Genomic DNA, 24,811 nt, shown 5'->3' with positions numbered 1-24,811 from the left:
AAATTTCTTGTTCAATCTTCACACAACAAAATTCCCAAGCTGAGAAAATAGCTCCATATGCGGGAGAGTAACCTGGTGTCCACTGGTTACCTCGCCGCTATCAATCCCGCTCGCATCCTCTTAACATGATAAACCAACGCAGAACAGCTCCTGAACAAATGTATCCAGTACTTCCTAATCAGACTGTCACAGTCACGAGGGAAAAACTCCCTTCAAATACACACCACAGATACATGAGCTGCGAGACACAGCCTGTTCAGCTCAAGTGTGCTTGACCAATAAAACGACTCCCCAAAACAGACAGTTCCCGAACTGAACCTGCAGTCTACCATACCTGTAGAAAGAGGGCAATCAAACAGAGAGCAGATGTAACACACTCGCTTGCTGCTGCTCTGCACATTATACAACTTTGACAGCAGCACCACTGGAAACTGTCTTGTTGAACACCCTCTGCTCCAGTTATGTCCACAAGAAACTGAGAGAGCTGAGTGAAAAAACAATTCAAAAGTTGGAAAAGGTTTTTTCGGCATCCATTTAAGGCCTTCCTCATCCCTCCTATCAATTTGGATTACAGCGTTTTGAAGAGACGCAGTGACAAAGGCAGGAGAGATGGCTTTAGATGGGTCTTCGGTTGAAGGGGAGGAGGTCATGCCTGGTCAGCTCGAATGTGAAGGTAGAGGGAGCAGAATCTCTCCTGACAGACAACCAGTAGCTTGCCACAGCGAAAGATTTGGTTCTGGGTTCTGAGATTAGCTCAAGCATGGCAATCTCTCCTTGGAAGCGTTCTGCAGGGCTTAAAGAGGCAGCCATAGAGCAGCGACTGTGGAATGGACGAAGCAATGCCAGGATGTTTTCTAAGTCCCAGTTGGCAACTGAACACTTCATAGCAACACTGTCACATAATTGTTTCTGCATGCTATGTAACCTGGTGCTAAAGAATAGTTTCATATTTGGGGATATACACTCTTGACAGACAACCAGCAGACAGCCAGTTTGGTCGAGTCCTCTCGCGTTTCGTCCAATTACAAAGACTCATTCAAACTCCTGCATTTATAAATTAGGCAGCAATTATTGCAAAGCTTCAACAGTCTCTCTGAGAGTGATTGCAGCTTTCTACCCGGCGAGCTCAAATGTGGCCGTGAGTGCAACACCCTCAACCATTTAGTCACCACAAGCTGAAATCGGCTGCATAACATCAAATCATCTATTACAATCACCAGGCAGCCAATGATTTTATTTTCGTTTTTTTAGATGGAAGGATGTTGCAGTCCTAATTATTGAGCCATTAGCATTAGCTTGCTAATTAGCAAGCTAAGTGTTTCCAGTGTTGGACGGTTTTTCATTTGAGACGATTTAATGTAAGTTTTCTCTGTATCTAATATCTAATAAAATGTCAAAATTTCCGGTGGGTGTAACAGTGCAAAGTATTACGATACTACACTGTATGGATTTATTCCCCCAGCACTAATAAATGTATATCCATAAAAATATTTTTGAGCTTACTGTGATCATAACCTTTGACCACCAAACTTTAACCACTTCATCCGAGAGTCCGAATGTCCGAATTTTTTTTATAGATGTAATGAAATTAGAGTGCTTCAAACACACATGTGGGTATGCATGTATCTATTCGCACAAATAGAAACCCATATGTATTTAGATCAATTTAATCTGTGGGTGTCTACTGATGTATTCATAGCATATGGAATGAGGAAGCAGGAGGTATGAAATCCCTGTGGTGTGGGTAACCTTGAGGAACAGGAGCCCTTATATCCTCATTAACATGGACGACGCGTGGCCACAGGTATAACACACCTACCAGCACGCAAACAGACGCACGCATACATGCACTCGCACTCAAACGAGCGGACAAACATGCACGACCCCCCACCACAGCATGTATTTTTCATTATAACGATGCTGGCAAATAAGGCAAGGTTGGGCTGCGTTACTCTGCAGCTGCACAGAGGCTGAGTGTGTGAGGTGAGCTTGTCATTGACACTCGGCCTCAAACACGAATCGGTGAGGTGTAGTACACATCCTGCTCTGGAACTCAGCTGTGTCCTTTGCAGGTACAAATACTCACAGATAAATACACACTCGCTCAACACACAGGGCCGCTCGTGGCACAGGCTTTGTTTTATCTGATTTGGCTGTAATCTTGCTTCAACAAGGCAATAACTCTCAAGAGGATGAATCTACAGTTCAGGTGCAGGCAGTTTAACAAAGTGCACAGAAGGGTTTGGATCATTTTGTGTCAGTCCTGCCTTTTGTAATTTCACCCCATGTCCTGCAAAAAGAGGTTTGTATATTATTGGACACCGTGGTGCAATGTGTCCTTTATGTCCTGTCATGTAGCCCAACTATACGTCTGATTTACACAGACAGTTTTGTGGTGCTAGTCTGTATCTATACATATTTGCACTACTGGAATGATTCCTCCTCCAAGATGCCTTGAAAGTAATCTGATTTCATGGGATAAATGGCTGAGAAAAGCCTGGTTGTGCTATAAATTTACACACAGATGTGACATGTCAAGACTGTCAAAACAATAGTTACAGCCCCCAATGGTGCTAGACATTCATTAGCACGCTGGACAACACAATAAATTAGAGCGGACAGGACAAAAAAAATGATCTAATCCTCTGTTAGAATGCAGAAAGCCGAGTTCTTGGAAACCCACAAAGCAAAAAGCAGAAGGACTATTACACACACTCACCAGCCACTTTATTAGGTATACTAGTTCAACCGTTAACACAAATATATAATCAGCCACATGGCAACTCTATGCAATGATTGGCATTTAGGCATGGCCAAGGCAGCTCGCTGAAGTTCAAACCGAACAGGGCATGATTGTTTGTGTCAGACAGGGTAGTCTGAGTATTTCAGAAACTGCTCATCTACTGGGATTTTCCCACACAACCATCTGTAGGGTTACAGTGAATGGTCCGAAAAAGAGAAGATATCCAGTGAGCAGCAGTTCTGGGTGAAAATGCCTTCTTGATGTCAGAGGTCAGGACAATTTCCAGACTGTTGTGAGCTGATAGGAAGTAACTCAAATAACTACTCATTACAACCAAGGTATGCAGAAGAGCTTCTCTGAACACACAACACATAAAAACTTGATGCCACTCATTTCAGCTAAGAACAGGAAACTGAGGCTAACATCCACACAGATTCAACTAAACATTGTTCAAACTCCACGGCCTCCCTTAGTATGGTGAAATGGAAAAATCACAATCATGGATGTGCAGCTTACAAATCTGCAGCATGCGTGATCCTATCATGTCAACATGGACCAAAATCTCGGAGGAATGTTTCCAGCTCATTGTTGAATTGGTGCCACGAAGAGTTAAGGTAGCTCTAAAGGCAAAACGGGGTCCAAGACTATCAAGGTGTAATAAAGTGTCCAGTCAGTGCACATTTTCATGAACAGCTGGAAGAGATTTTAATGACTGCATTACTTGGCAAGTGTCACACCTTCTCAGATTCACTGAGATCTAGCTCATCACACACAGTTAAACTCAGTCACATACACACTGACAAGGAAAAATTGGTTCTGAATGCTCCTTGATGTGATTTCTTTTTATCTGACTTTACAGATATTTCTTTGCTCTTCATTATGAAGGTTTTTAAAAAAGTGCACGATTAAATTTGGATTTCAATTTGGACCAAACTGACACTCATGACCGGGTTTCTAAAATTAGCATAATTGTTATGCAGAGCAACTTGACAGGAAGGACCTTAACACTGAAGTGAAGCTGGAAATCACTTGTGATGATATGCAGTACTAAGGTGGTAATTTGTGCAGAGATAATAATTTATTTATTTTTTTCATGTCAAAGCTGCTAAAATAAGATTTTTTTTAAAATGTCAGAACCTGTTTGCATGCTTTAGCTTTTGCTTAGGAAACAAAATCACCTGTAGTTTCTTCTTGTTTTACAGAACTTGCTTCATACCTTGCTTAATGGCCTGGATGGCCATTAACACAAACACAGCCGAGCTGTGAAGCCTTTCTTCTCCTGAGCTTTACACTGTCCCAGAACCACAATACAGTATGGTATTCAGTCTTCACTGAAGAGATGTGGGCCTCTTGGCAAGATTTAAAAGGCATTACTGCACCGGTGGTGTGCCATTTCTCACATTCACCATGTAGATTTTCAGAATTTAGGATATAATTTTCAGTTCCTAATGATACTTAATATTTAGGTACAGTAAAACAGGGGGTAACAACTGGTGGTTAAAAGTTATACTTGTAGTTTAAGTGACGGGTATAAGTAATTTTAAGTAACGATTACCTTCACAGTATTGAAAAAGGTGGTGCATGTGACACCTATTGAGTGCTTTCAAATGAGAATGTCTATTAGGCTTTGGTTTTTGCTACAGTAATTAGTTTATGTATCAAAAAAAAGTTCTTTAATGACCTTTTTAAAAACCAAAAACACAGAAAATAAGAAGAATGCTGCCCCAAATGTTACACCATCTATAGACAGGCATTGCTTTCAGGCAAAAGAAACATGTCATTAACTAAATACTGCGTATTATAAATAGTGTTGCGATCATTACTCAGAAAAGTGATGTATTACTCATTGTTGCCGCAATGAATTACGTCATTTAATTACTCCCTGGAGAAAGTAATTAATTACACTAATATTAAACTACTTGTGCTACTTGGCCACATGACCTGAGATGCTTTGTTACATAATAACCAGCTAACAGTGTAAGCAGATCTCTATCCTAATAAACACTGCACAAAAACAGGTCACAGCGATGATTCTGCTGGACAAACAGGCAGAAATGGAGGCCACGCCTCAGTGCTTTTTCTTTCTTACCTGTTGAAGCTCAAGTTCTGGATGCATGCCTCGGCTGTGGTCAATATTCAAACTCATTTACACTGGGTTCAGGTGTGCTAGCTGCTAGCCTTGTGTTAGCACGTTATATTTGCGGTTGATTGCAGAGAGCTGATGTGTTAGCAGCAGTTGTATGTGGGTAAGGTGCACTTCGCCCTTTACCGTCACCTTCTCGTCCTTTGGTGCAGGAAAACAGCAAGCAGGCATAATATTCGTATTTTTCCACAAGCACAGAAAAAGAGCACGTTTGATTATTTAATTTTTTGCCTTTATTTATTGTTCTCCCGTACAGTGCAAATGATTGGAGAGTTAGATTAGTTACTGTAGTGTGATTAGTGAATTTAGCACTGCATTGCTGCTTTACAGAAGGCCTTACTTTGGAAGGACTTGTCCCTAATATAGTGAATCATTAAAAGAACATCTGTTAAGAACTAAATACCCACTGTGGGGGGGATTCTGCAGCAACTGTGTGATGGTATAATGTCAGTGTGGACCAAAATCTCTGGTAAATGTTTCCCATATTGTTGAATCAATGGCACAAAGATAAAGATATTTTGGTGAAATAAAAAGGCACAGATATCGACATGTTGTGTTAAACCTGTAAACTGATGCATTAGCTCTATATAACAAAGTACTCCTACTGTAGGTTGTTATACCAGATACTGCACATTATATACAAGAAAGTTGTGGCACTCAAAGACTTTTAAAACCTTGAAATCTCTGGAAGAACTCTGCAAAAGCAATTTGGTTGGACTTTCAAGGAGAAGAAGCTTTTGAAAAGCTTATTTTGGAGCAAACTTTTTATGCATTTTTATCAGATTGAACTGGTTATTCTGTAAATGTAGTTTTTTATGACCCTGTAAACACTGAAATTAGCCTCTTTTTTCTTTTCTTTTTTAACAGATGAACATATTTAAATCTACAAAAGCTTCTAAGTCTTAATACTAGTATGAACTACTATAATTAAAAATAGACTATCCCATAAACCTTTCAGCAATCTTGTAAGACTTTCAAGATAGGGAGATTTAGCAAAAAAGCCTCTGGTAAAGTAAATCCGTTGGGCATCTTTCTTCGCCTTTAGACAATAATTCTGATGGCAAAAGAGCCAAACGGGACAGGCAAAAAAAAACCTCTGGGTTACTTTTGTGTTGGTAAAGACGACATAAGCTGCACCGTAGAGTCACTTTATGAGGATAATATGAAACTCTGCAGTGTCAAATGATGCAAATGAGGCACAAAATCTTCAGATGTTTCTCATGTTCTTCATCTGATCCTGAGCACAGTTCTGCAAAACACACTGACTGTTTATGGAATTTAAGGTGTTGCAAGACTTCACTGTTTTTGTCTCTGTGTTGAGGCAGAGCGCTGCAGTTTTCTGAGTCTTCATGAAGCCTCGGGGTGTTGGGACTGCAGTTGGGAACTTCAAACATTTTGAGGGTAACTGTAAAACCAGACAGTTCACACAAGAAAGGTGTAAATTTGGCAAAGCTTGCATTCCACAGGGGTTAGAGAGGCTCAACCTGGTCTGTCAAGAAAGTCGGCTGGAGTTCCCAAGGCTCCCGCTATCGTGGCAAGGGTCAGTTTTAAGCATCGGTACATCAAAAACTGCCTTCCCAGCGTTGTTGTAACGGCACAGGGCTTAAAAATGGCACACTGGCTTAGCCTTGAAAGTGAGCCTCTTTTCTTCCTGCATCTTTTTTTAAACTAAAAAGAGGCACAACATCTGTGGTACAGAAAGACTGTTCCGTCAAGCCTTGTTTTGGTGCTAATTAGTCCAATTAGCCTTCCCCATCTCACACAGTTTTAAACAAAGACGAGCGGTAGCTCTGCTCGGCTTAACCAGCCCTGCAGTTTGATGTGTGGTAGTGCTGGAAAGCTGCAGAAGCCTCTGGTTACAGACACAGATGCAGGCTACTTTAAACAGTTTCGGGGCATCCTTCCTTCAGAGGATAACGCCGCATCCTGCCATGTCTTTTGAAATATCATATGCATGTCCCTTTAGCAGTATTTTAGCACAGAAACACGGTCGTATGCATTAGCAGTCAGGCAGCAGTGTGAAGGTAAAATTCCCACAGCCGTAATTTTATGATTAGCAATGCTGAAGGGCATGTTCCATATTGGTTGGCTGTACTGTGAGATAACAAATTTCATGACGAGGTGTAAATGAACCAGTTAGATACAGTTCAACAGAGAACTACAAGGAAATTAGTTATTCTGAACACAAGAAGAATAATCATTCCTCAACAGCAGCCTGTTCGCAGAGGCAGTTTATCGTCACGAATCGACCCACATCTTCTCTCGGTCCTTCCTCTTTTATGAATAATACTAATTATACAATTGCAATTTAGACAAATATTATAATTATGTGGCAAGATAGTGATATCTGGCCATCGCCTCCCTCAACCATTATGTGTACCTTCTAATGACAGAGAGAACAGCACAAGAGCACAACATCTGAATTTTTCAAATATTTCCTCCTTGGGGCAGAGCAGCAGTAATAATTCACTGGTTTTTGCAACAGAAAGCAAGATTTCTGTAGTGGTTTCACCAAATTCCCATGTTTTTTTTTTATCCCATGAGGAAATTATACATTCAGATGTTTTTATTTTTGTTCGATGCACTTGTAGAAGCAGTCTGAGAGAGAAAAAGAAAACATTCTTTACACCAGGCGGCTTAGATGAAGCTGTACATCAAAGCCTAAAACCAGGAATCTGTTTCTGTTCCTTTGGTTGTTTCAGCCTGTTTTAATTGTTGTAAATCATGTGTTTCAAAGCCACAATGTTTAGAGATTTAATGTAATTATACTGTTGTACCATGTCTTTAATTTGTTGAAAGGACTGCACCAATAATATATGCATCCCGTGTGTTGCGTGCACTGATCTAATGCGAGATCTTGCTGTCGTACTTTTGCTTGTGTCAGACATCTAATAACCCATTTTCTCAACCAGTTCAGGGTCATGGTGAGAACAGGGTGGGGGTCACAGAGAGACAGGCACACTCATACCTACGTCCAGTTTACAATCACCAGTTTCCCTACATGCATCTTTTTGGAGAACCCTGAGAGATCATGTAAAGTCCAAATACATCCTGACCAGCCATCAGATTCAAACCCAGTAACCTTCTTAGACGTTCTAAAATTACTTGAGTTCATGTAGTGGTTTTTATTGAGGTATATGGCATGCACACTACCTGCTGCAAACATACGCTGTGACCATTGTACTGAGCACTGTGCATCCTTTATCAGCTAATATGCATGTAAATATTAGGCTTACATTCACCAGAAATTGATTGGATGTATAAATTGGCAAGTTTAGATAGCCTATAAAGGTGATAACATATCAGTGTTATTTTATTTCTGCTACCTTGTGGCAGTTACTGTAGGTTAAGGGGATTTGTTTATGGCATCTACACGATGCCAGGGATTGGAAGAAGGACTTTATGTTGTTGCACAGCTTTAATAAGTCTCTTGTAACCACACAGCTCACTCAGTAAAAAGATTTGATTGATTTTACATCTCATGTATTGCTTTATCTGGTAGCATGCCCTCGTTCTGCCTTATATTGTATGCATGATTATGATTTGCTCAGTGATACACAGGCTAAAGTAGCTGCCCCCTGTCTTCTCTCACATGGTTTATAATAGCAGAGCAAAACTCTCAGAGGAGCACAACAGAAATCAAACCATAGCGACCCTCTGCCAGTGATCAAAGCCTACCCAGCCCCGACCCAGGAGACGAGAAATAAGGGGGTAAGGAAGAGAGAGGGAGAGATGGTGGGAGCGAGAGAATCCACACGTCTCGGCAAGAGCTACCTGCTTTACATATGAAACACACCTTTCTCCCTTTAATTTCCATGAAATCATGCAGGAAGCAGTTATTGCAAGGGAGGAACGAGGAGGAAGTGATGTGGAACGGCTAGAGGGGCCATTACAGCGAATCCCTCATTACACCCTGGTCACAGCTTTGGAGTATTACCCCTGTGAAAACACACTCTCACCCCTGGGTGGATAAGTCAAACAGAGAGTAGATTGTCTCATCTTCTTTCTTCTCTTTGTGGCCTGTCTGCGGTAGGGTTAAACTTATCAGCATATGCAGCTTTAAAGAGCCGGGCCAAAGAAATTGTGTGTTGTATTCCTGTCTGTCTATGAATGAAGAGACTCATTTTAATACTTTCGATATAATATCGCTGTCGTGCTGATCAGTAATCGATCAGTAGTTCTTTCTTCATCCATTTGTTAATTCTCTTAGTGTGCTACATCTCTTAACTTCCTGTCCAGGGATGAAAGAAAGAGGAGGCACATAGTAAATCTATTAAGACTTTAATTTTTGTAATGCTTTTAAATACATTGTGGAGAGAAACATTTGCACAAATAAGTTACAAATAGACGTACAAGCAAAAACATTTTGTTTTGTCTCACATTTTCAGAATAAGGTATTTATAGCAGCAACTAAACCACAGTTACCTGAAACACTCCAGTGCTTTCAGTCAACGTTTTTAACTCAGTTTAAAGCAGAATTATTAAACTTTGGCTTAATTAAATTAGTCAACAGTCTCTGGGGTGTTTCAGGAAATTCTGCACCAACGATCGGAAGTAAATAAGAAACAAGGAAAAGACTGTTGTCAGCCCTAAAGCGGAGGAAGTCACAGGAGGTAGCATCTTACTCTCCTGCCAATCTATTTTTTCGTTTCTTTTTTCTTTTTTTTTCTTTGCAGCAGGCAATGCTTATTGATCGCTATGATTATCATAGCCATCCATCCACATTTAGCTGCATTTTCATAGTCTCTTTGCTGAAAGCTGTACAAGAAATGCTTCAGCATAAAGCTGTTGCACTGAGCTGAAGGTTTGCCAATGCACAGATTATCTTATCCCAATAACTCACTGTGGCTGGCTTTATCACTACAATAAGAGGAAGACAAGCCACAGCAACACATTGCCTACATAGAAACAACAAGACAAGAACGTACAGTAGTATGAAGTTAGAGTTCGAGTTTCTGTGCCCTCTACATGAATCAAATTGCACTCACTGCTTCACTTTCATTGAAGGGAACAAATGCATTTTTTAGATATAATGATAACATAAAAGAAGAACTCTGCATTATTTATCAAATAATCGAAATGATCTAGACAGGAATTAGACAATCAGAGCTCTCCAAAGTGATTGATGGGACATGCAGCCAATTAAGGGCCTAGAATAAATTTATGTAGATGGGATCATGTACCTGAATTGTATGTACATTCATCTGGTACAGCAGAGGTTAATGGCAGCTAACCTCTGTCAGAATTTTTTTTTCATTAATATCATTATGGTAAGTGAGGTTGAGATGGACGTAACTCACTGAAAGTGTATTATGCAAACAAATAATGTACCCACTACTGCACGACCAGTAAATCGTGTAGAAGTTTGAGCCAAGATTACTGTCACCCGTAAGAAAATGTGCGTATTGGCTCCGACTGACAGGCTCACTGGTCGCGTGATATGTTTCATCCCTAAAACACAGTATTTTGTGCTAACGCTACAATACATTTCCTCTTAATATTAATGGTCCATTTGTATATTGAAATATGCACCAAACATTTAATATTCTTAGCAATAAATTGGAGGAATTCATTTGCAGTAAGTGAACAGGTGTGGCCTTGGTGTTGGGTTATAAATTGTGCTAAATCTGGCTTTTGCTAGTAGCGGGATAATCACCGAGGAGCAGGCCAGACACTGTTGGGGGTTAATCAGGGAACAAAATGACCACCTGTTTTTGCAAAGTGATGAGGAAAGTCTCACTCGGCTGATTGGTGCATTTGTACGGGGACTATTTTTGGGGTGGCTTCCTGATTGCTCTCCTGGAGGATGGCGGCTTAAACAAGGTAATGTGGTTGTTCTGATGATTACACAGGATAACTACACTGGAGTTACTGCCCGCTGGCAGAGGGACCACAATTAAATGTCTGCTTTAGGAAGTGGACACTTACTGTAAATCCGCGGCCTCTCTTCTGTGTTCTTCACGTGTATCCTCTCACAGATCAGTCATGCCACACACAAGCAGGCACACTTAATCGCAAACAAACAAATAACTACAAGTGCTTTGGCTCGGATGCTGATAAATACACCTGGAAGCATTGTATGTGGACACATACAGCCAAGAGCAGCCATGTGTGCACTCGCACAGTCAGTCATATGGAAAGCTCACATATACACACACACACAGATCACACTTTCACACAAGCATGTACACACACTTCCTGTGTGTGGCTTCTGCCAGCTTTCTCCCCCTGCATGCCGACTGTGTGTCTGGCATCGGGGTTAAGGTCTGGAGCCACACACAAGCTGTGCGCTCTGCCTGGCTTTTACACACTCTGAATGGGCTTTATGAATGGCTAGGACTCAATGACTGAGTCAACACCAGGGGCCACACTCAACCCAATCCGACAACGGGTTTTGGAGATAAGTCAGAAATGACATTCTCCCAGCACAGCCAGGAAGCATGTTTAAATTAATATGCCACCAGGTTTTCTTTTGTTTTGCACTGCAAACATTGTGCTGTGGAGTGTGTCAATCCACAGATGTGTGGCTTGTTTGCCATTTCTGGCTGAGCCCAAGTGCTTTTAAACAACACTACGAGTGTGCATAGGGTGAAAGTGTGCACATGTGTTTGTGTTCTCATTGTCCCGTCAAAGCTGCTGGATCCGATCGCTGCAATGAATCCAGCTCTCGACATTGCGTGGAGCCGGCGACTTTTACAGCTGAACTGACAAATAACGAGCGATCACCCCTCGCAAGTCCTCACCACTGCTCTATCATCAGGTCCAGCACTCGATTGACATTTAGATCTGAATCCAGGCTCAAGTCTGGCTCGACAAAGGGGGCTGCTGGGGGGGTCAGAGGGCGGAGGCCGGACGACAGCGTTTCAAGCCAGTCAGCAGCGTCGAACGGTGTTGGAGCCCGTCGTTTCCGTGACCTCCTGGTGGATGGCAATGGGGAGGTACAGATGGGCGGTGGAGGAGGAAGTGGGACTACCTGGCTCGGGTTTATTACAGCAGGGGATGGAGGAAGCTCCAACAAGAGAGAGGAGCAAAGAGGTGAAAGCAGGGAGTTGTCGTCCTTGTGGTGCTGCTGGGAAGCCTGGGACTGATCATTTTGAAGAGGAGAAGGAGAACGGGCTGAGTGGGCAGGAGATTTATGGTCAGACACATTGACGGAGTCTGAAAGAGAGCCAGTACAAGGAATTAGATGATGAAAGCAATCCGAGTGTTAGTCAAAAGGAATTCTTTATTAATTGTGTGAGACTGACCGACAGAAGCAATAGGTTCATCTAGAATGTCATCAATGGACTGCCGAGGGTCCATCTGTTAGCCAAAGAAAAGGAGAAATACTTCATTTTACAGAACAAAAGATACTCCTTGTGATCTCCTGTTCATCTAAAGACTCCTGACCTGTGCTTTCTGGATAGCCTCCTGTAGCTCTTCCTCCAAGCTGCGAACAGAAGGTAAGGTCTGAATAGGACTTGCTGTAATCTGCACTGGCAGTTCAAAGTCATTGCCAATTGCATCACAGGGCTGGCAGCAAAACACCTGATTAGAAAGAAGAGATAAATTGTTTGACAGGTGGCGTATGCACATGTTTGCATGTTTGAGAAATGCTCCTAGATGGAAGGCTGTTTAGTGTGCCACTGTGCAGAATCATTTATATCCATTTATCCAGGACATGTGTGCTCTGTTTTGTATGTTTACCTGTGTAAACAACACCTCTGCGTGTGCATCTGTTTCTTGCTTCCCTCTAGAGCATCCCAGGTCCTGTTGCAGGAACGGATGGAGGGATCCTCCACAAGACTAGTGGAAAAAAGATTTTTATAAAGCAGTCACATCATTAAATGATTATTTCTCGTATCAACATCTGTCACACCAGAAATCTGAGTCTGTCTGTCCTCACCTCATTGCCGGAACATGTGGAGCGGTCTCTTGGCCTGCTCCTCATTCTCTCCCTCATCTCTAGCTCCACACTCAGCTCCTGCTGCTGTTGCTGCTGCTTCTGCTGCTCCTTCTCAGTTCTCCAGGGAGTCCCACACTGTAGGGGTGAGGAGGATGACATGGGAAGACTGGGACTTGGAGTTCCAGAGGCAGTGCTGGCAGGAGCTAAGAAGACCGTGTTGGTGAGACTGCACGGTTCCCCCGCCAAACTGACTGATGCAGCATTTGTGAAACCGTTTGGGACAGTGTTTAGGATTCCATTTGGAACTCTATTTGGAGCGCTGCTGAGAATCCCATTAGGAATTGCCCTATCCTGGATGTAAAGCTGCTGGTTCGGGCTGCTGCTGGGCGAGTCTAGCCCAGAGCTGGAGCTGGAGCCAGGGCTCTGGCTGGATGGCAATGAGGGGCAGGGGGTGAGTGGCTCTGGGCTGGTACCCAGCTGACAGAGGGGAGCCGGGGTGAGGCAAGCACTGGGAAGCTGGAAAGGACGAAGTCGCTGCAATAGGGCAGGCTTTGTGCCGGAGACAGGAAGGCCGCGCTTACGCAGCTGCTGCCGTAACTCTGACACCTGAGGAAGAAGGATGGAGGCTATTATTGGACTATTGGAAAGATACTAGTGAAGGTACTTGGTTTCCTTTAATTGTGGATCATTTCTCAAACATTTTAAGCCATTTTAGCATCAGTTCTCTGATAAACATGGTTTTCTTACTGTTAAATCAACCAGATTAGCAGGGAGAAGCTCAGGCTTTGATGGAGGGTTTGTGTCCGTAGGGGTGTGGTTGGTTGTAGCAGGAACAGGTTGGGGATTCTGTGGTATGGCTCCTGAAGACTTCAGATCACCAGATTCCCCACTAAAAGAACAACAGGAGCATGAACTCAAGTAAAGATCAGCTGAGTAGGATCATAATAAAATACCCAACACTGTGTCACCCATTAATCTGTTTGTGTACCTGGGTACAACAGTGATCTGTTCTTGTGGTTGTTGTTGCTGCTGCTGCTGCTGCTGGTTCTGGAGGATTTGAAGCTGAAGGAAGACCTGCTGCTGTTTCAGAAGATCAGAATAGGCTGGGTCTAAAGACTGGGTAGGGTTAGGGCTCTTCTGTTTGGCTCCCAACCCTGAAAATACGTAAATATTCTGGCTAAACTCAATCACTTTATCACCTGAGCAAACCTTGATCTGACGAATGAGTGTTGCTGTTTAAGTAAACCAATTATATTGGTACCTCCTGTCCCAGCCCCTCCTCTCTGGTCTGGAGGAATGTACTGATGATATTTGAGTTTCCTCATTTTGGGCTTTGTGTCCCGCGGTTTCCGTGGGCGGGGGAGATGGGTGAGGTTAAGGGAGTGAGGCAGAGTTGAGGTGCAGGGGTTGTTGGAAGGCCGAGCTGTCTATAAAGACACATTTAGAAAACTTGTGAGTTATTTCAAGAACACTTTAAACCATATAAGAGTAAAAAAAAAACAAACAAACAAATGAGTCATTTCACATATGACATCATTAGCTGCACGCTACAATCCAATCCAATCCAACTTTATTTATATAGCACTTTTAAAAACAACAAAGTTGACCAAAGTGCTTTCCAATAATAAAACAGAGATAGCAGTTAAGAAAAGCTACATGAAATGCATAAATGCCTCACAAATCCCCCAGATGACAGCATGCGCAGGCTCCGACATATAACCAAGCTGCTCGTGTGTGAATGCGTTAACCTCGGGGGCAAACACTGAGGTCCCCCAGAAGTGCAAATTGACATTAATGAATGCAGAGCATTTTACAGCAGAGCATTGTTTCACAGGAGTGACCATCCTGTTAGGTGAAAGACCTCCACATTTGTCTTTTATCTCTCACGTTGTACACCTGCTATGAGTACAACTACAGCAAGCACATACACACAGGCGTAAGATGTAAACACTGTTTCCTGGATGAAAATTTTACATATGACAAACAGAAAATAATCAACTCACCAAATATGTCTGTGAAGGTTCTCAGTCATCCAGGTCATCGTAGTCAAAGGAGCTTGCAAAGAAAAGCGTCTGGACTTCGAGGATGCCAATGTTCACATTTTGGACAGAGAGGACAGATGGTTTGAAAGAGGAGTGAAAGAAGCCATTTATGTCCACTGTGAGCGACCATCTTTGAACAGAGGCGGTGGTTTACGACACCAACTCTCTGCCATCTATAATCCAGTTTTGAGATCCCTTCCCAGACGCCTTAACGCCCACTCACACCCTGGGCCATCTGACCTCAGGAATTCGCATGATAAGGTGGGGCCAGGTTTCACAATGAACTCACCCGAAACTCTGGCTGATTGGGACCCACACCCAGTTCCACACCTTGGCTCAGGCGATTAGAGGATCATCAGGGGGTCCTTTTGTCCCTCTGTGGGGGGACACTCCCACCAGGTTTATATCTGGGACTCTCCACCATTTGACCTTAGAACTGAAGAAGCCTCTCGGATGAGAGGTGAAACGTCTTCAAGTAACTTAAAGAAGTCCAGACGCTTTTCTTTGCAAGCTACTTTGACAACTCACCAAATAGCACCCACGTAGGATTTTTGTTAGCTCTATGTAGCAAAATGCACATTTTTACACTTATCTTTTCAGAGCATGCAGAAGGTAAGTGTTTTTTACACTTATGTATCATTGTTAGAAATTTTGAAAGTGGACTATAAGTAAAAACTAAAGAACACAAAAGAGAAACAATATAACCAGAGAGTATTACATGAAAAGTAGCAATATTAGTGACATGATCCAGGTTATTCAATTATAAAATTGGTCTGAGGTCAAAGTCCATGATTTAGACTTTTAGGGTCAAAGGCGTAGAGAAGGGTTAATGTTTTAACAATGATGCAGTTTATGTCTCCCCCTCTCTGTGGATGTTTTATTACATCCATTCCCACATACAGTAAAGATCTGTGGTATATATGACATCTAGAAGTGTACCAGCAAGGGTGAAAGTTTACAAGATGCTCGTGAGACCAGCTGTTACATGTGAGGCGTAGCCAGAGGCGGGTGAATTAAAAGTGCTGAGATTTGCATTTGGAGTGACAAAGATGGACAGGATTTTAAAAAGTGAGTACATCAGAGGGACAGCTTAGTTTGGATGGTTCAAGGACAAAGCAAGAGAGGTGAGATTAAGTTGGTCTGGACACTTTCAGAGGGGAGATACTGGGTACACTGTCGGAGGAATCTTGGGAAAGCTGGAGGAGCTGGGTTAGTAGGAGAAAGGTGGAGGCAGAGAGGTTTATGGATGAGAGAGGACACGCAGGTGGTTGGCGCGACAGAAGGAGATGGAGACAAAGATGCAGAAGATTGGAAGAAATGGAAACAGATGATCTGCTGTGAATGAGAGCAACCGAAAACAGAACATAGAAGAAAAAAGGAAAGCGTCCATGACAGCTGCTCAGCATGTGTCCTTTATGGAGTACAAACTGTTGGAGATGCATGAATTGCATAAGATTTAGAGTATTTTTAAAATGAGTTTTTTTTCTCATGCTATGTCATGCATTTTGTTTTGTGGCTTGTGATAATTTAAGAATTTAAGACAGCAACTCGGAAGTTCAGAAATGTGACTTTTCCACAAACCGTCCTTTTTCAGCGCCAAGATGTGCACGGCTTTTCTTCTTTTGTTTTCATGTAGCTTAAAGCAGCGGGGCTTGTATGTGGAGGAGCATGCATTAACCCCAGCTTACCTTTGGCAGCAGGGGTGTGGTCTGAGAGGTCAGATACATCCCAGTCGGCCTCCCAGTCGTTGCCATGGAGTTTGAGTCACTCAGCTTTACGCTCATAGGTTGTCTGATGCCCTCGGTTCCCGGGAGCACTGCCAAACCAGACTGAAGGCAGAGTATCAGATTATCAGAGCTGACATATGAAGCTATTTATAAACTCAACACCTACTGAATATATGCTTTAATATGTTTGTCCGTGGTTATAACTGAGAGCTCATATTAGACATTTTTTCCAAAATATGTGTGTTTTTATTAAAACTATATACTTAGTGCCATTCCCTCACCTGAGCATGACAGGGACCGTGGTTAAGCGTCGGGACCAGAGCCGAGCAGTCGCTCAGTAATTGGTCACCTGAGAGCCTCGGCAATGAAGAAAAAGCTGGTGATTGGTGAGTGCTGTGCTGCTCCGTGGGTGAGGATGAGGAGGAGATGTCATCTTCGAAGACATCAGCAGTCAGAGGGAAGGAGGCAGGACCTGAGGAAATGAAAAGCAAATGGAAGTAAGGTCAAAAGACAAGGCTGGGGGGGGGAGTGTGTGGTGGTTCATGCAGATGCGTGTTGACTCACCGTTCTCTGGGGACGGCGTGCGTTCAAGCTGCTGCTCCACAGGTCCAGGCGGGCGCTGGATCCTCTCAGTGAGGTCCTGCGCCTGGCGAGCTTTCTTCTGCCTGTGGGCCCCACATGCAGTCCGCTCTACGGGTGGGAGAAAGTGGGAGGGATGGTGCAGATAAATGAGGAGAACGGGACAGATGGGAGATCAGTGGAAAGAGGCAAGATAGGAGAAAGAGAAGCAACAGGATTTCCGAACATATGCAACGTGAGCGTGCGCAACAGCTTTGCCACAGGCGATCAGTCCCGATTCAATGCAGCAGAGGCATCAAAAACAAGTAAATACGCCTGCCCATGGGGAAATGTATTCCCTTGGAAATGAACGCAACACACACACACGTGCAATCACACATTTTTAAAATGTCACAGAAGGACTATTAAGGAAATTAGACATTTTGAAAAGCCAGATGCTATAATCATAGTGTTTTAAAATTAAAAGGCAGGTTAGAGGAGAAGGAGGTGAGTGGCATGATGACAGAGGGAGATCTCAGTAATAGCCGAAAATGATGACTGTGATTCCTGGATTGACAGGTTTATCACGTGCTGTCAATCCCTGATATGTCCTGCCGGCTGCATGTGGAGCAGCGTTAAAGTGTGCTACAAGGTCACATTTTAGTCTCGCTGACAGCTGATGAAACACAAAGCCCTTTGTGAGATTTACACACTTCACATCTTTGCACTACTACTACTGTACGATGGGGAGCGGAGAACAGCACAGATATGATATAACGCAGACAGAGAGAAATGGACAGGAGGGGAAGTGTGTTACAGTGAGCTACGCTGGGAGCATGCAGAGCAAAGCAAGGAGGAGACAGCAACGTTGCTGTGGGCATGGTATCACCTTGTGCAGTTTCAGCATTCAGACCACCAGCAGGCAACTTCTGAGTGGCACCGTCATCAGTTAGACGCTGCATCAGGAAACAGTGGGTCAAACCAACAGCCAAGGCCCAGAGGAAAGTTGAATAAAACTTTATTGTCAGTGCAGCCTAATGACATATTATTACACCAGGATTATTGCAAGGTGTTGGGAGACTTTCTATTGAAACTAGTGCAAATTGGTTTTCTTTAGTTGAGAAGAGACTTAATCATGAATTATATTTCTTATGAACTCACATCAGTAACCTGACATTTGGACTCTTACTAATATAATCACCAACCAAGATTCATAAAGATATTTAGAGGGTTCAAATGTGTTGGGTGCTTCAAAATCAGTCTGGTGTGAAGTGTCAGAATGTCCTGCTGCTGTATATATGTTTAATTTTTTATAAAAAGAGACAGTATTCAACTCACCAGAGCTTCACTCTGGTCTTTCTCAGCTTTTTGAGGCGGACACGTGGATTTCAGCCCTGTTCCAATCAGACAGACACGCGGTTAAAGATGAAATGTGGAAAAGTAGAGTTAAAAAAAAAAAAAAGATAATTTGTTTTTCTCAATCCAAACTCTCATATTAGACTATTTCAGAGAACAGTAGCCTAGAAGAATAGAAACTCAGGTGATGGGGTGCATCAACAAAGCAGCGTCAGCTTTCAAATGATCCTTCCAAGTTACAGCATGAAGCATCTCAGACACTCTTTTGTGTTGGCAGGCATCAAAAACAGAGTAACCTGCAGCCAGGAGGGAAGTGAAGCAAGGTGCCTGCCTGTCGGATGGGGATTGTTTTTGTCTGCTTTATAATACATTTCTGCACTCGGCACTTTGAATTCTGTGCATGACACAATTTATTTATGCTCACATCTTCAGATAATGATTGTTGATTGTTCCAGCTTTATATATTTATCCTCATGTCTTAATTGCGTGTGAACTTTTCCCCTTTCTAATAAAGTGCATATCTACTGACAGCAATAGACTTTTTAAAGTAAAAATAAAAATGTGCTTTTACATATGGAGTAATATCTACATTCACCAGCCACTTTTTAGGTACACATACTCAGCTGCATGCTAATGCAAATATTTAATGATCTAATGGCATGGCAGCAACTAAATGCGTATGAGCTTCCTTTGTAAGTTCAAACTGTCCATCAGAATGAGGAAGTCTGTGATGAGCTGGTGTGAGTATTTCAGAAACTGCTGATCTGCTGGGATTTTACTGCACAACCATCTCTATAGTTTACAGATACTGGTCTGAAAAGGAGAAACTATCCTGTGAGTGGCAGTTCTCTGGGTCTCAATTTCTGCTGCTACATTCAGATGATAAGATCAGAATTTGGCATAAACAACATGAAAGTGTGGATCCATCCTGACTCGTATCAGTGGTTCAGACTGCTGGTGGCCGTGCAATGGTGTGGAGGATATTTTCTTGGCCCACTTTTGAGCTAAATAGCAACAGAGCATTGTTTAAATCCCACAGACTACCTGAGTATTGTTGCTGATCATTTCAACCCAGTACTAGCAAGGTGTATTTAGTAAAGTAGCTAGTATATTTTATTTTTATTTTGTTTATGGTATAAAAAATACTTTTTTTCTTATTTTATCCATTTTTTGGGTAATGCTGGGATTATTCATCTAGATAAAATACAACAATATTAAAAGTAAGGTAGCAAAAAACTACCCTTTCAATATATTGTAATTTAAAAGGTCTGAGTGGGAACTAAATGCTCACACGTCCTTTTAACTGTGTTTTCAGGCTTTAGAAAACCAAACCCATTCATCTGATTAATTACTTATCCAAGGGGAGGGCTCGAGCCTAGCCTAACCATAATGAGGTGAAAGGCAGGTTACAGCCAGGTCAGGTCACCAGTTTGTCTAAAGGCTAAGAAATACCTAAAAATATATATATGTGTTGATTTATTTATTTTGTTTTGTTGTTGTTTTTTAGACAAATCAGGCGAGTAGTATAAAGAGCAGTGGGAAATCTGTGAAACCAAGATCCGGTAAAACAAACGGCTAAACTGAGGACTTTAACCTAAGAGGGTGGGTTTCATATCCTATGTGAAGTCAATGTTTACTTATTTACTTATTCATGTTTCTAGATTTCTGATTACTGCAAATCAAACCTAGAGCCTTATTGAGTTTTGTAGATTCACGTACAAAAAAAGGGTTTTAAATATATAAATAAATAAATTCAGCATTAATCCAACCATTTTGCTGTTACAAAAACCGAAAAGGTCAGTATAGTAAAATCTAAAAAGAAAAAAATTAAAAAACTGGCCAAATCAATGAGCAATCGCCTTCCACTGAAAAGAAGTGACTTGAAGATCATTAATATGAAATGCACCCTGCAGTCATAGTGTACATGGATCAATCACAATGTTAATGATACACGTAGACTAACCTGAGTCTGCATTGATTTCACTCAGCCTTCGGTTCTGAATCCTCAGCTGCAGGACTGAAAGACAAGATTGAGCTGTGTTACCAAGAAAATGATTAAGTATTACACTGATGGAACAGTACATTAGTTTCATTTCATTGAAGGCAAAATTACATATCTGGAATAAGAAATCAGACTGACGTAGGAAGCTCGGAGTTAAGCAATGCTAGACAGCACGCTCACTGCAAAATGATATGGCCTTCAAACTCATGTTACCCCATGACTTTGCAGTGCTTGTAGATTATATATCTCCTTGAATGCTGGCACGCACATATTAACATACACACACAAACAGGTGAAGCAAGGAAGGGCTGTGCCCGTGACACAAAGTCCCCACCCCCCACCTCGCATGATACATTTCAGCAAGCATTGAGACCTGAGAGACCTGACAAGGGGAGGGTAGGAGAGGACTGCTCGAGGGGGGGTTGAGGGCAATAACTATTTATCTCTCAGTATGTCTATTTCTGTTGGTCCCATCCCCCCCTTCAGCTGTCCCGTTCTCTCCACAAGCCTCTCATGCATGCCCTCCCCCTCACATCACTCTCATTTGTGCTGCTAACTATACTCTTCCTGCTCTTTCCTGCCTTTCTAACTCTAAAGTTTAAAAGTTTTCAAGGTCTGTATTTAAAGCAGCCTTACGTATCAGTCCCCTGGGTTTAAAACAGGATAGGGAAGCAGTGTTAAAGTAGTTTAATTGTTCCTGAAGGGCCAAATAAATATAATATAATACATTTTCCCTTTTTGCACCAAAAAGTCAGCAATTGTCTTAAAATCTTTAAAAATTTCTGCAGGGACGCTCCAGATGAAGAGCCGACAGCTTTAAAGCTGTGAAAAACAAAGACAAAGAGTTATCAGATGCTTTGTTTCCAGTGGCTACAAGCTATAAATAATCGCTGTTATTCTATTCAGTTGGATGTCATCATCCAATACGTGCACGTCCAAGTTCGAATTAAGTGCAATCATAATGCTGGCTGACAAAGGGATCAACAAGTTGGATACAGTGGTAGATAAAATATATTCCTCCAGCTCAGCTATGTGTATATACGCTTTCTGACAGAGCAGCTGCTTATAGAATCACGTTTTCCAGCAGGTGTTTGCACACCTAGGGGACTGTCTGTGTCATTTTCTCGCCATTCTATTTTGTCAGCCGTTTACGACAGCTGCGTGGGAACTCAGCAGCAGCCGCTGCAACTTGTTGGGGAAACTAGCATCGTGTAGCTTGGGAAGGGTTGCCTAATGCTGTTTGTCACAGACTGCTGGCTGCCTCCTGAACGCTTCACTGTTAGGTTATTATCACACCTATCACTGACAATGATATTTACATTTTGGTAGGAATGCATGAAGACATCATTCTCCTTTAAACTCGGGCCATTTGTGCCTATTTTATGTTTGGGACTTCTGCTTTTGTGCAAACCCTTAATGGCTGATTTGATGTGGACGAGAGTCAGACAAAAGGTTTTGTGCACCTCTTCCTACTTTAGCAATATTAGAACCAACATCTGAGGATAATTGTTGGGTCGTTTGCTTTTGCTGCTTTACAGCTGTCACTCAGATCTGATCAAACCACACTCACCATCATGGTGAAGCAGCTTAGCTGAGCTTTTCACTGTTACATTTTTAACATAATAATAATTATAATAATAATTGTAACTCGGGGGGGGGGGGGGGTTATAGGTGAGGTCTGATTGTTTGTCATTTGGACATGAATTATTAATAAGACTTGGATTTGAAATCTGGTTTTCAGAACCTTCAAATAATGAGGACTTTTCTGGTAAGGACCCACAGTCAGGTTTTTTTTTCCATAAGCACAACAAACCAGCCCGTTTCCTGATTGAAGTGTCAGACAGTAACATTCAGAGATCTTTATCCTCGGGGTCAGCGGATTTACTTCTGTTCAAGACATCTCCATATGTCTGTCTGTAGGGAGCGATCACTAAATCCATTTGCCATGATCAATAACCTTCACTGGATTGATCACATGATCAACAGTGTGACTGACTAGCCAATAATCTTCGCAGACATTTCAACTCAAAATATTGATGATCATGCATGTGCGCCTGAGATGAAAAGCCATGGTTGTGGGAAAATGAGTCCTTCTCTCCTTTAATTGGCATGAGCTCAAATCCTCACCTGAGCGGAACTTGTTCCGGATGAGAAGCGACCTCTCGGAGGCCAGCAGTGTCATGGTGGAGGGGTGGGGGGGTGGGGGGTGGGGGGAGACGATGGGGGCACGAGAGAGGAAGTGGAGCAGAGAGAAAGAGGAAATTCCTGGCGTCACCCTACCAGGAGGAATGGACTCCTCTCCTTCTGTCTCTCACTGTTGGGAATGCAGAGGAGCGGAGGAAGCAGAGGAGAGAGGCAGACAGATGCTTGTTAATCCACTGATAGACACAAACCAATATTGATAGAGGCACACAAAGCATAGCGAAGATACATTGAGGAGGAAATAGAGACGAAAAGCTTCTCAGACCTACAGGCAGACTGAACTTTATGGTTAGCCGCTCTGGCAACAGCAGGCCTCCCTATAGACAGCCTGTCATAATCACACAGAGAGTCACAAGGCCCACCCACAGAGACAGAACTAACGACACAGAGAATTAAACAGATGGGAGGCTTTTAGAGAGAGACAGGGCAAGGAGCCAGACGAAGAAGACTAGGAGAAAAAGTCGAGTTCCCGTGAGTGAGGGAGACAGAAACCCCAGCAGATACTTGGACGTCAGGGCTGGAGGACACTGATTTCGACGGACAAACACGAACTCGCAACACCTACAGCATGGCGCCGGGGACGGCAGACCAAAAATGTGCCTTCCGCTAAAAAGAAGATGAGCTGACTCTGAAATAGAGAGAGAGCTGGGAATCTACATGAGCTGCATTAGTGCACATACACACACAACCTATTAACAATATTGATTTGAACTGGCCAGCCACAAAACACCCAAAGGAAGCCTGTTTGAAGGGACTCTACAAACACACACACACAAACAAAACCACACACACACACACACACACACACTCTGGAATAGCTGAGGTTATGCATACTAAATCACCGCAGAGCTCTTCCTATTCCCAATCCGATAAATGCACACACTTCACTTATTTACAGCCTAAAGAGTCCAAAAGAAGGCCTCTCGTTCATTAATGCAATCAAATAACAAGCAATTGATTGAGATTTCACGTCTGGCACAGGCATTGTTTCACAGCAGGGTGCTGAGTCACAAGAAGGAACTGAAAAACACCGAGAGAATAAAAGCAAGAGAATGAAAGAGAATACTTACAGGAAAAGAGAGAATTGAGTCCCTCGGGGGAAATTGGAGTGGATTTAAGATTAAATTGAGAGAGGTGCGAGATGGAGGAAGAGAGGGAAAGAGAGAACTTCGTAGTGCGTTTAATGACGATTTCTTTCTTTCATGTTCTTTTCATATCCTTAGTTTTTTGGGGGTTTTTCCTGAAGGTGAAACGCAAGGAGGGAAAGGATCTGCGGTTCCTTCGTCCTCCTTCCGATAGAAGTTCACCGTCTCTACCTCTGCCTCGCTCTCTCTGCCCCTCTCCCCCCCCCTGTCTGCCCCAAAGCATCCTGGATCATCAGTGCCAACTGTGAGCGACTGTCAAACTTCACCCCTCCCTTGCAGTGACCTCACCCCCACCAACCCCCCCACCCCTCTCTTTTTGCTTGGAGCAATTTACCCCCTTGACATCTGCAGACTGACAAAGTGAGGAACAGATTACAGGACAATAAGTACTTCTGTGTTTGTTGCACTTGACTTTAACATAGAAGAGGATAGAGCAGTCGATTTAATGTTAGGAGGTGGACTGTCGCATGATGTGATGATAGAAAAGTGTAAGCAGGATTTCTTTAAGAAAGGGGGGGGGGGCAGTTTATTATAAAGCAGCTAGAAGAAGAGTGTTTTGGACTCTCTTCAAGTCGTGTACTGAAGCACGGCTGCAGGCTCATATGCTCATATGCAGGCTCAAGACACCTTTAGGTCACCCCCCCTTAAAGTGATTTACTGTTCTGTGTATGTGCAAGTGTGCAAGTGTGTGAGTGTGTGTGTATGAGACACCACACAGAGAGTCACAGGTCAGTAAGTTAGTGACCGTCAGCATACACATACAGTGTGGTTCCAGCAAAACCAGCCAAGTTTCACCTCAAAAACAAACAGTGTTTGCCAGTGCGTGCATGATGTCTACACATGTATACATACGTGTGTGTGTGTATGCATGTATATGTGTGGCTAATGCTGCAGAGGGGAGGGGGGGGGGAAGTGGGGGAAATGAGGTTGAAGCAGAGACACCTGTTCAGTCCTTTTGACAGACAGACGGGTGTGTGCTGGTTCAGCAGGTCATGGAGAGGAAGGGAG

The 24,811-nt window shown here is 42.8% G+C and overlaps 1 protein-coding gene across 1 annotated transcript; it reads right to left on the bottom strand.

The window, feature by feature from the left end:
- Positions 1-9,151: 9,151 nt before the first annotated feature.
- LOC146508396 (myocardin) lies at positions 9,152-24,124 on the bottom strand. Its single transcript, XM_085178012.1, has 16 exons — positions 23,729-24,124; positions 22,584-22,770; positions 20,418-20,471; positions 18,437-18,492; positions 17,988-18,054; positions 17,105-17,230; positions 16,822-17,012; positions 16,502-16,642; positions 14,033-14,198; positions 13,760-13,925; positions 13,519-13,660; positions 12,772-13,377; positions 12,573-12,671; positions 12,276-12,413; positions 12,134-12,188; positions 9,152-12,044 (listed from the first exon to the last, which is right to left on the bottom strand). Exons 2-16 carry the CDS (start codon positions 22,636-22,638, stop codon positions 11,626-11,628), a joined length of 2,481 nt encoding a protein of 826 aa, XP_085034138.1. The 5' UTR covers positions 22,639-22,770; positions 23,729-24,124; the 3' UTR covers positions 9,152-11,625.
- Positions 24,125-24,811: the final 687 nt, after the last annotated feature.

This window comes from Neolamprologus multifasciatus, chromosome 11 (assembly GCF_963576455.1).
Source record: "Neolamprologus multifasciatus chromosome 11, fNeoMul1.2, whole genome shotgun sequence".
NCBI lineage: Eukaryota > Metazoa > Chordata > Actinopteri > Cichliformes > Cichlidae > Neolamprologus > Neolamprologus multifasciatus.
This window is presented reverse-complemented; position numbering and strand designations above follow the sequence as displayed.

What these genes read in the sequence shown, in the direction of transcription:
- LOC146508396 (XM_085178012.1), bottom strand. Translation starts at nt 22,638, where the DNA reads ATGACACTGCTGGCCTCCGAGAGGTCGCTTCTCATCCGGAACAAGTTC. An exon ending in TGAAATCAATGCAGACTCAG is followed by an intron (nt 18,493 to 20,417) that starts GTTAGTCTACGT and finishes TGATTGGAACAG; the next exon opens with GGCTGAAATCCACGTGTCCG. An exon ending in CCACACCCCTGCTGCCAAAG is followed by an intron (nt 14,199 to 16,501) that starts GTAAGCTGGGGT and finishes GTGTCTTTATAG; the next exon opens with ACAGCTCGGCCTTCCAACAA.